Consider the following 12,062-nt stretch of genomic DNA (forward strand, 5'->3'; position numbering starts at 1 on the left):
CACCTCCTTTCCCTCAGGTTTTTCCCAAACACACACACACAGGTACTGTTGATTGGTCATAATATGGGTTGGTCATTTACAGAAGCTCATGGGAGCTTCTGGGGGAGCCGCAGATTCCTGATTAGCAGCTACATTTATCTGAAGTGTTTTGATGTGCTGGAGTATAAATGTAGTTTGATGAGTGATTTGACCCATGAGGCCTTTGGAATGAAATTGTATTCATTTCAGAAGACATAACAAAATGTGTGAATGTATCTTAAATTATTCTTTCCTTTTTCAATTTTCTTTGGTCATGTTTGTTTTTGTAAGAATGAACAGAACACAAATATTGTGATTCTATGAACAAGCATGTAATCCATTACTGACTAAATTTTAACTATACTAGTTATGCATTGACATTAAATACACCTAGTGTATATTGATTTAAAGATCATGCATTTCAAAATAAATAAAAAGTACATAATTAATAACATTCTTCCATGTAAACAAAATGAAATGTAAAGCATGTCTTGTCTGTGTACTGGAGACTACTGGAGTGTGCAGGAGGTTTTTGTACGGCTGCTTAATGAGTCTGTATCACTGTGGTACACTTTTGGTGGAGGAACCAGACTGGCTGTTGGAAGTAAGTAGCAATTTTATTATTTCATTGTAGGAACACATTGTCGGGTAAAATGTCCAATGACATAATAGCATTTTGTATTTGCTTATATCTATCTGCTGATTTAACTGATATTTTTGAAAGCCTTGCTCAGCCCAAGTGCTCTTTAGAAACAATATGCATATCCAGATTGATAAAACAGAAAGGTTATGACATATATGAAAAAAAGTTTAAAATATTTAATTTTGTTTCAAAACTATCCAGAATATTTGTCTCTGCTATCTCAGCAGGTTAGGCTCTTGAGATTTAACAACTAATTCGGCCGCCTGGCATTTGCAATATACTTAGTTAGTCATAGTGTGCCACTGTATGTTGCATATAATACATATGTGGCATACATGCCCTGTTAAAAACTTCACTTTTATTCTGTGTACCAGCAAGGCGATTTATTTTTTTCTTTCCATGTCAAGTTTATTACAGTAAACATGTGCTCTCATTTCTTGCCATATAGTTTTGATTACACTCACTGCAAATAATGATAGAAAAATGTGGCCATACATTTCAGACCTGTCTAAATTAGGTATTAGAAGTCAGATTTGGATTAAAAGTTAAAAGTTGAAACTGATTGAATACACTGACAGATGTTATGTTATTTAAACATATGAATATTTGTCTTGTAGTTATTGTTCATAGCTTGTGAAATAACAAACACATTTAGCAAATGAAAATACCAGTAGATTAAAATATTGCTTGGTATATTAGCATATAAAGCACTCAAGGGCTTGCTGTGTTTAATTCAGGCTGATTGAAAAATTCAGTTGATTGATGTAGATTTTTTTTTCTATGGCAAAAGATTATGTAAGGGATAATGCCCGACAAGGTGTCAATTATCAGAAATAAATGGACGATGCGGAGGCGTGAACCGTCCGACGCGAAGCATTTATTTCTGATAATGGACACATTGAAGGGCATTATCCCGTTTATACCATGGTCACTTACAAAATAAATAAATATGAAATCAATTATTAATACTGAATGAGTTTTAGAGCTAAAATCGTTAGTTATTTCAGCTGTTTACAAACTGCCTCCAGGCTCAACCGTCGTCCTGCTATCGTTGTTATAGTTACCATTCATAAGCATTGATATGGAACGGCGATTAAACTTTTTTTTACCAGATTTACTTCATAGGTGTAGTATATCACTTTTTAAACGACACCCTTTTCAACCTAGACCATGGTATAATTATCAATAATCAGTAATCAGTATCAGTAATCAGTAATTGACTGAGATGACCGATATGTTTTCTAGATATCATAAATAAAACTTTAGCTTATGATTCAGTATGTAAATGACTGAAGCGTTTCCACTGCTGTGCTGAGTGGGTAAAGAGAAGTGAGAGTGGGATGCAAATGCAGGCCTGTGTGTTGAGTCCTGTTCAGACCCCCAGAGGAGGAGCTGCAGCTGAACCCAGAGAGAGAGAGAAGGAGAGAGACAGAGAAAGAGAGAGAGAGAGAGGGAGAGAGAGAGAGAGGGGGGGGGGGTGAGAGAGAGTGAGAGAGAGAGAGAGAGAGAGGGAGAGATAGAGAAAGAGAGAGAGAGAGAGAGAGAGGGGAGGGGGGGGAGAGAGAGAGAGAGAGAGAGCTGCTGCTCCACTGTGTTGAGGACAAGAGGCCTCCTGATGGGCTCCACCTGCACCTCCCTCCACTTGGTGTTCTTCATCATCATCATCACTCCTCGGATCCCACTAACCTCCCTCCCTCCCTGCCATCTCCCCTTTTCCTCTCCTCCTCTCCCCTCCCATCTTCTCTCCTCTTCTCTTCCCCCTCTCCTCCTTCTCTCCTCTCCTCCCTCCCTCTCCTCCTCCCCTCCTCTCTCCCTCCCTCCTCCCCTTCTCTCCTCCCTCCCCCTCTCCTCCTCTCCTCCCTCTCTCCCCCTCTCCTCTGCAGCTGACGCGCGTCCCAGCCTGACGCTGCTTCCCCCCTCCAGTGTGGAGCTGCAGCAGGGGAAGGCCACCCTGGTGTGCCTGGCCACCAAGGGCTTCCCCTGGGACTGGAGGCTGAGCTGGAAGGTGTCCGGGAGCAGCAGCCGCTGGGAGGGGAGCCAGAGCCCTGCGCTCCTGGAGAAGGACGGCCTCTACAGCTGGAGCAGCAGCCTCACCCTCACCCAGGAGCAGTGGAGGAAGGCGCCAGCCGTCACCTGTGAGGCCACCCAGGGCACCCAGGAACCCGTCACCCAGGACATCAAGACGGGAGACTGCGCCCAGTAGAGACGCACACACACACACACGCTTACGCACATGCTTACAGAGAGAGAGAGACAGCCAGAAACACACACTTACTGAGAGAGAGAAAGAAGCATGTGTGCACACAGACACACGCTTACAAACAGAGAGAAAATCATACACACACACACACACACACATTATATGTTATAGTGATATGCTTCATATTTTTTATATTTTCTCTTATATTGTGTTTGTGAAATACAGAAAGAAAATAAAGACACTTGATCATCATTTTATTATTGTTTGGAATATTCCTTTGTTTAACTTATAAACTATTTCAATGGATTTAACATTATTTTTATGAATTTTTAAAATGTGTTCGTGTTCTCTATTCTTCAAATAATTTCAAAGGATTCAGTCCTTATGACATAATTACAAAAAATGGTTTGAGGTTGATGAACTCATGAACTCTGCACCATCACACATGACAAACTCAAAGTTGAGCTACTCCTGTGTCATCCTGCTGTGACTTTGTTCAGTGAAGCAAATATCATAATATTTATACTTCTTACTTCATATACTTCATCTTACTTACTTCTTACTTCAAACTTTGACTCACTTAGGCAATAACAGATTGGATAGAATATTCAAGAGCAATTAGGACAAAATAACTATAGATAGCAATGTAAAAGTGATTTGTATAAAACTGGAGAGGAATTCAATATTGATTGTAGTAGGATTAAGCTGAATCTCGAGTACAGTTACTTCCTGTGTCTGATTGGGTGGACTTTAGTGTTATGATGAAGACTACAGTGACTTCTGATACTGTAGCCCCTCCCCCCACCTCTGCTATCCCTGCTGTGGCTGATCAGTGTGGCATGAAGGAGGTTTTTGTACGGCCCTGTATCACTGTGTGAACACCCCACCACTATGATAACTCTGGCAGTAGTAATCTCCTGCATCTTCAGGTTGGACATTACTGATCGTCAGAGTGAAGCCAGTCTTGGATCCAGCACCACTGAAGCGATCTGAGGTACCAGAAGCGCGATGACTAACCCAATGGATCAGTAGCTTAGGAGTTTCTCCAGGCTTCTGTAAGTACCAGGCTAGACAGTCATAAGACACATCACTGGGTCCACAGTCATGATAGACGGCTTTGTCAAAATTGCAGTTTATTGAGACAGTTTTTCCTGGTAAAATGGATAGATTTGGACTTTGAGTGACGGTCACCTGTCCTGCCGATGCTGAAAAACATGTACAGAAATATGAGATACAGATTTGTAACGTCTACGTGAATATTATATTGACATCCAACGGAACATTTCAACAGCATCACTTCAACTGATCTCACCTTTGATGCAGCAAGCAAGAGCAATGATGACGACATTAGCTAAAGTCATGGTTTCTCCTTCACTCATGTTAGCGTGTTCAGTTAGGGCTCCAGTTTGCTTTAAAGAGTCTGTGTGCATTCAGGCTTGTCTTGGCAATGCAAAGTGCCCTGTACTTCCTGTCTGAAAATATAACACATGAAAACACACCTGAAAACAGAAAATGAAAACACTGCACAATCATCCACTATGACCATGGGGGTGGTGGGGGTGGCTGGTGGCAATGGTGGTTGACGTGGAGTTACACCTTTGTGTTCCCTGAACTCGTAGTGAAGCAGCACAGTAGGAATTTCCCTTTTCATCAGAGTGCTGCGTTTCCATTACATGCTAAGGGTTAAGGGGTCACCCAATTTGAGTACCGCATACATGCTAAGGGTTAAGGGGGTCACCCAATTTGAGTACTGCATACATGCTAAGGGGTAAGAGGGTCACCCAATTTGAGTACTGCATACATGCTAAGGGTTAAGGGGGTCACCCAATTTGAGTACTGCATACATGCTAAGGGGTAAGAGGGTCACCCAATTTGAGTACTGCATACAGTACATGCTAAGGGGTAAGAGGGTCACCCAATTTGAGTACTGCATAAGGGTTAAGGGGTCACCCAATTTGAGTACTGCATAAGGGTTAAGGGGTCACCCAATTTGAGTACTGCATACAGTACATGCTAAGGGGTAAGAGGGTCACCCAATTTGAGTACTGCATACAGTACATGCTAAGGGTTAAGGGGTCACCCAATTTGAGTACTGCATAAGGGTTAAGGGGTCACCCAATTTGAGTACTGCATAAGGGTTAAGGGGTCACCCAATTTAAGTACTGCATAAGGGTTAAGGGGTCACCCAATTTGAGTACTGCATAAGGGTTAAGGGGTCACCCAATTTGAGTACTGCATACATGCTAAGGGGTAAGGGGTCACCCAATTTGAGTACTGCATACATGCTAAGGGGCAAGGGGTCACCCAATTTGAGTACTGCATACATGCTAAGGGGTAAGGGGCCACTCAATTTGAGTACTGCATACATTCTATGGGGTAAGGGGCTACCCATTGTGTAAACAAATGACAAAAAAGGGTCACGCTCCTACGTGCAACAACAGCGTTACATTGAGCAATACCAGGAGTTCCGGGTGCACAACGGCAATGCCAGTGAGTGTGGCATCAAAGAGAGCATGAAGCTGTTATTTAACCCGTTTACTGCCAACGGTGCATATATGCGCCCACAATGAGTGTGTTCTAGAATGCCAAGGGTGCATATGTGCGCCCAAGGAGCATCATCATTGCCGCGCTAACATGTAGCCAATTAAAACATCGTTACTGTGCTGTTGCTATGTTGATTTGATAGTAAATATGTTCTAGACAGATCACGATTGGTTAATATTTCACAAATATGCTAATTACGTCATTCACAAACTTCAAAAAACAAATTAGCATCAGCTAAATATCAAGCTATCTAGCTAGCACACAGAGAGAGTTTGCGATTGCGGTACCGTGAATTTATAGACCATGGAGGAGAGTTTTAATTTCAACTGGGACAGTGACAGCGATGAGGAGTTTTTCGGATTTGGAGAGGAGGACTTGGAGGGGGTCCTGTGTGGTCCAGGGGAGGACGAGGAGGGAGTCGAAGAAGGAGGAGCGGCCGGCAACTTCACCGAGGCCGGCGACTTCACTGGCTGTGGTGAGGGAGACGCCCCGCGGGAGTGGCTAGATGTGACGGGCAAGACGGTGGCCACTGAGGGGGAGAGGAAGCGATCTGATGGGAGGATCCCTTTTGTACACACCAACCCACGACCTGGTCCGCAGAGAGTTTGGGATTGTAGTGATCCATACCTTTTTTTTAAAGCCTTTTTTAGCGATTGTGTCATTGATCTCATGGTGGCTGAGACAAACCGCTATGCTGAGGCGTTAGCTTCCACCGAGCTAGCGAGTCACTCTCGTTTACGTGACTATAAACCCACTGATCGCTCTGAGATGGAGGCGTTTTTGGCCATTCAGATCAGCATGGGTCTGACTAGAAAGCCTCAAATCGCTGATTACTGGAGCACCCAAAGTTCACTGGGCTTGACACCAAATTTCGCCCGTGTAATGACACGCAACCGCTTTCAGCTCTTGTCCTCCTGCATCCACTTCAATGACAACTCTCTGAGGTTGGAGAGAGGTCAGCCGGGTTATGATCCACTTTTTAAAATCCGCCCACTTATGGATCTAGTCCTGAAGAGTTTTCAGAGCGAGTACTACCCCCACGAACACCTCTCCATTGATGAATCCATGGTTTCATTTCGTGGAAGGGTGTTTTTTCGTCAGTACGTGCCAAATAAAAGACACCGGTTTGGTCTGAAGAATTTTGTCCTATCAGACGCGACAAGTAATTACACGTACCTGTGGCACGTATACACTGGAGGGGCCTTCAACTACGATCGCTGTCTGGGTATTGGCCATAGTTCAGTTGTTGGCTTGCTAAGGGAAGCCAAGCTTTTGGGGAAGGGACACAGTCTCTATACTGACAGCTACTACACCTCACCCGCTCTTTTCCAAGAGCTCCACCGGCAAAACACCGGCGCGTGTGGAACTGTTCGTGTGAACAGGAAAGGCATGCCCCCTCAACTCCATGGTCTGAAACTGCGGCCTTCAGATCCCCCTGTGTTTTTTGAAAAACGTCCACTTTTAACTGCGTCTTTTCGTGATGCTGGCACAGTCACCGTCCTCTCCACAGTGCACGACAATCTCGTTATCACCAAACGAGTGCGTAGCAAGGGGCCTGATGGCTACAGAACTTTGCGCAAGCCAAAGAGCGTGGAGGACTACAACCGCTTCATGGGAGGGGTAGATCGCGGAGACCAGCTATGCTCCTATTACAGCTACCAACACCGTGCAATGAAGTGGTACCATCGGTTGTTCCATCATATCCGAGAGGTCGCACTTGTGAATGCCTACATCTTGCACAAAGAAAGTGGCAATACAATGCAGTCGGCTGGATTCCGCGAGCTTGTGGTGAAGGGGCTACTGAGACGGAGGCAAATTGAGCTCACTCCTCCTCCCAGGCCAATCAGCACACCGTTAGTGCCCGTGCGTCTCACTGGTCGACACTTTCTCGGACAACACGAGAAATCGCGTCCGGACTGCAAAGTCTGTTCCACGCGGAAGCGCAGTCCAGATGACGCACATAGAGGGAGGAAGCAGACACCTTTCTTCTGCAAGACCTGTCCAGACCACCCTGCACTGTGCCCCACTGACTGCTTTGAGATGTACCATACAAAGCTTGTGTACAAACACTGGTGAGATGTTGTTTGCTTATTATAGTAGGCTATCTAGTATGCGTATCTGCTAGTATCTGGTAAATTACATTAATTTTAATATGCACATGTTGATATGCATTTTCCTTGTTTCATACAATGTAATAATTACTACTATTGATTATATAAAAGTTATTTATGCACGTTAAATTACACTGCTAATAACTATAAATGTAGACATTTGCCAAAATGTTCCATTTTGTTTGAATTTTCTTCTCTAAATATAGTTTTTTTTTTCCTTTTTTTTCAGAATCTTCCATCTCAGGCATCCACCACTACCAGCCTAGGTTGTCTAGGAGCACTTTCAATCAGTTAAATCAGCCTTCTTTCAATCAGTTCAAAGGATCAGTTCTTTCAATCAGTTCAAATTATCAGTTCTTTCAATCAGTTCAAATTATCAGTTCTTTCAATCAGTTCAAATGATTAGTTCTTCCAATCAGTTACTGTTCATTTTTAGAAATCTATACAAAACTTGAACTGATATTTACTGTTAGTTTGTTCAAATCTCTACCAGTGTGGAGGTTTTACTGTTCATTTTTAGAAATCTATACAAAACTTGAACTGATATTTACTGTTTGTTTGTTCAAATCTCTACCAGTGTGGAGGTTTTACTGTTCATTTTTAGAAATCTATACAAAACTTGAACTGATATTTATTGTTTGTTTGTTCAAATCTCTACCAGTGTAGAGGTCTTGCTGTTCGTTTTTAGAAATCTATACAAAACTTGAACTGATATTGTTTGTTCAAATCTCTACCAGTGCAGAGGTTTTCCTGTTCATTTTTAGAAATCTATACAAAACTTGAACTGATATTTATTGTTTGTTTGTTCAAATCTCTACCAGTGTAGAGGTCTTGCTGTTCGTTTTTAGAAATCTATACAAAACTTGAACTGATATTGTTTGTTCAAATCTCTACTAGTGCAGAGGTTTTACTGTTCATTTTTAGAAATCTATACAAAACTTGAACTGATATTGTTTATTTGTTCAAATCTCTACCAGTGTAGAGGTTTTACTGTTCATTTTCAGAAATTCATACAAAACTTGAACTGATATTTATTGTTTGTTCAAATCTCTACCAGTGTAGAGGTTTTACTGTTCATTTTTAGAAATCTATACAAAACTTGAACTGGCTATAGTAGCTGGCTAGCAAGTAGCTGGCTAGTAGTACACTAGTTTCCAAAAGATGTTCAGAGTTCTTTTTTGTTCACTTCAACAGTTATTACATGTAGCTGTATACTCAAATGAAACATGGATCTAATCCAATGTGTTTTCAAAGGCAAAATAGGAAATGAATCACAGAGAACATGAGTATTGTGGCCACATATAGGTTGCTCCCCGGGCACAACACTGGTCTCTGCTGTTAGTGTGCTCACAAGAACTTAACCTATGTCAGTCCTTTACTGTTTGCAGATGTTAAAAAAACACCCCAGCAGGTGGACATTTTTTCTTTTATGATCTGCAAATTGTCATGTGCAAAGTATCTTGGTTTGTCACCAATACAATAGTATATATACTCTTTTGATCCCGTGAGGGAAATTTGGTCTCTGCATTTATCCCAATCCGTGAATTAGTGAAACACACTCAGCACACAGTGAACATACAGTGAGGTGAAGCACACACCTTGCTCAAGGGCACTTCAGCCGTTCCTACTGGTCGGGATTCGAATGGGCAACCCTCCGGTTAGTTCAAAGCGCTAACCAGTAGGCCACGGCTGCCCCTCAATTACCAAAAAGAACTTATTATTTATATTTATTGTTCAATTTTACTACAGGGGTGTTTATGTTTAGTCATTCTAAACCTTTCTGGACCTGAATTTAATTGCAAAGGAACAGCATAAATAATGACATGCATGGTACTACATGATTAACATGTCACTGTTTGTTAGACTACCTGATTTATCTGAATTGAAACCACCTACCGTTTGTCACGTTGTATGTTATAAGTTTGCTACTCAATCATTTTGTAATGATGTAATGAGATGTGTGAATATTTAGAGTATGTAATAATATATTATTAATTGATTAAATTACATATCTTCCTATGAATATTATCTATTGTGTGTGTTTTTGAGGTGATAATTCATTAGTACATATTACAAATTGTATTGTGCAACTGCTGTTTGTAATGACCACAATGACATACACAATGTTTTTGGAGCCCTAAATAGAGGCAGTGGTGTAACATCCTTTGTTATTTGACTGTAGCTATCAAAAAGTAGTGTAAAACCAGAAAACAGATACTTTATACACAGTTTGACAATATCCAGCAGATTTTTGGGGGATTTAGAATGTTGCTCTGGCAGTGAGGGGGTGCAGTATTCTAGAATTCCGTGGCAGTTAAAGAGTTAATGGTCAAACAACTACACTACGTTGCTTAAGGGCACAACAAATAGATCATTTAAAAACCAAATCCACGAGATCTCCAGACATCTGCTGGTCTAAAAGTGTGTCCATAAGAGGAGAGGTGCCCCACTGTCTGGAGGCAAATCTCTACAGTGTTGAAAATGACACTAGACAGAGTTATTCCGTCTCTACTGTGCTATGTGATAACCACTGTGTGCACTCTAGTGTGGGGTCTTGGCTATATGATAACCACTGCACTCTAGTGTGGGGCCTTGGCTATATGATAACCACTGTGTGCACTCTAGTGTGGGGCCTTGGCTATATGATAACCACTGTGTGCACTCTAGTGTGGGGCCTTGGCTATATGATAACCACTGCACTCTAGTGTGCGGCCTTGGCTATATGATAACTACATGTGGTGATGTGAAGAGGGTCAGAACTCCACATCATGATGTGAGTTCAGAGATATGAGTAATGAGTGATTATGCACATTATGAATCACGGTGTGTGATCACGATTGAACTGTGTATGGGATTAAATGAAGTCAGATTAATAGATAATGTAATCTATATGCTGCTTGTTTCAACAAATGATAGAAAAACCACACAAGCAATAAGGAGGGAAGAACACATCAGGAGCTACAGGAGACTTTAGTGGAAACACAAGTAGTCACCACGGGAACACATATCAATTCACTTGGAATAAAACTACACATAGATGGATCAACAATTAACTGTGTGTGTGTGTGTGTGTGTGTGTGTCTGTGTGAGAGAGAGGAGGGGGGGGGGGGGGTGTAATTGCACTCAAGATTAAAACCAAATACAACCTTTGCTGAGCACCACTTTGTTTCTGAATGACTCATGCGATGGACACCTGTCAGTCAAACAGAGGAAGTGTGAGATCTATTTGTAGATGCTGTGCTTTTGAGACTGAGGTCATGTGCATATAATCTGACAGAGCTGCTCGCATGAGTTGAGTTCAGTCATCTGTAGCAGCTCTGCACCTGTTCTCAGATCAGTCTGCTGAGGCCTCTGATCCTCTCCAGCCGAGGGAGGTTTTTGTACGGCGCTCTAACACTGTGTGAACGGAATGTAAGCACTCTGACCACAGTAGTAATCTGCAGCATCTTCAGGCTGGATTCTGCTAATGGTCAAAGTGAACTGTGTATCAGACCCACTCCCACTGAAACGACCTGGAACACCAGACTGGCGAGATGTTGCATAGGAGATCAGGAGTTTAGGAGCTTCTCCAGGTTTCTGGGAGTACCAGTTGAGATAGTTACTGATACTCTCACTTGCTGTGCATCTAATAGAAACCGTTTCTCCAGGCTGGACAGACTTTGAAGTAGGAGACTGGGTCAGAATTTTGTCTCCTGATGATTCTGTTGACATGAAAGAGGAGACATTGTTGCAGTTGATACTTCCTTATAAGATATATTATCAGTGAGATGTAACATAATCACAGAATACGTGTCTCACCTTGGACCATGAGTCCCATAGCTAGCAGCATCAGACTGGGAGAAATCATCTTTGTGGACCTTGATCAGTGAAGCCCTGAAGTGCTCTGATCCCCTCAGCGACTATTAAAGTACATGGAGCTGCAAGGTGTGTGTCATTTCTATGCAAAACTCTCTCTCTCTCACACACACACAGAGCACCTCCTTTCCCTCAGGTTTTTCCCAAACAAACACACACACAGGTACTGTTGATTGGTCATAATATGGGTTGGTCATTTACAGAAGCTCATGGGAGCTTCTGGGGGAACCGCAGATTCCTGATTAGCAGCTACATTTATCTGCAGTGTTTTGATGTGCTGGAGTATAAATGTAGTTTGATGAGTGATTTGACCCATGAGGCCTTTGGGATGAAATTGTATTCATTTCAGAAGACATAAAAAATGTGTGACTGTATCTTAAATCATTCTTTCCTTTTTCAATTTTCATTGGTCATGTTTGTTTTTGTAAGAATGAACAGCACACAAATATTGTGGTGCTATGAACAAGCATGTAATCCATTACTGACTAAATTGTAACTATACTAGTTATGCATTGACATTAAATACATCTAGTGTATATTGATTTAAAAATCATGCATTTCAAAATAAATCAAATGTACATAATTAATAACATTCTTCTTTACTTTACATTCTACTTCCTTTACTTTAGCTTTATATACGTAACAAGGCCTTTTTTAAGGTTTGGCATTAAATTGTAAAACTGTGAATATC

The 12,062-nt window shown here is 41.8% G+C and overlaps 1 protein-coding gene and 2 gene segments (V, D, J or C); 2 read left to right on the top strand and 1 right to left on the bottom strand.

The window, feature by feature from the left end:
• The first annotated feature begins 168 nt into the window (after positions 1-168).
• Positions 169-2,962, top strand: LOC121706257. The segment is given in 2 exon segments: positions 169-622; positions 2,545-2,962. Coding segments are annotated over 2 exon segments (438 nt in total).
• A 2,598-nt stretch (positions 2,963-5,560) lies between these two features.
• On the top strand, positions 5,561-7,998 carry LOC121706252 (piggyBac transposable element-derived protein 4-like). The gene is made up of 2 exons (XM_042087840.1): positions 5,561-7,477; positions 7,746-7,998. Coding segments are annotated over exons 1-2 (1,770 nt in total). The 5' UTR covers positions 5,561-5,708; the 3' UTR covers positions 7,747-7,998.
• A 2,818-nt stretch (positions 7,999-10,816) lies between these two features.
• Positions 10,817-11,387, bottom strand: LOC121706283. The segment is given in 2 exon segments: positions 10,817-11,217; positions 11,315-11,387. Coding segments are annotated over 2 exon segments (360 nt in total).
• Between the last annotated feature and the right edge of the window lie 675 nt (positions 11,388-12,062).

The sequence above is a fragment of the Alosa sapidissima genome, chromosome 1 (genome assembly GCF_018492685.1).
Source record: "Alosa sapidissima isolate fAloSap1 chromosome 1, fAloSap1.pri, whole genome shotgun sequence".
Taxonomy (NCBI): Eukaryota; Metazoa; Chordata; class Actinopteri; order Clupeiformes; family Clupeidae; genus Alosa; species Alosa sapidissima.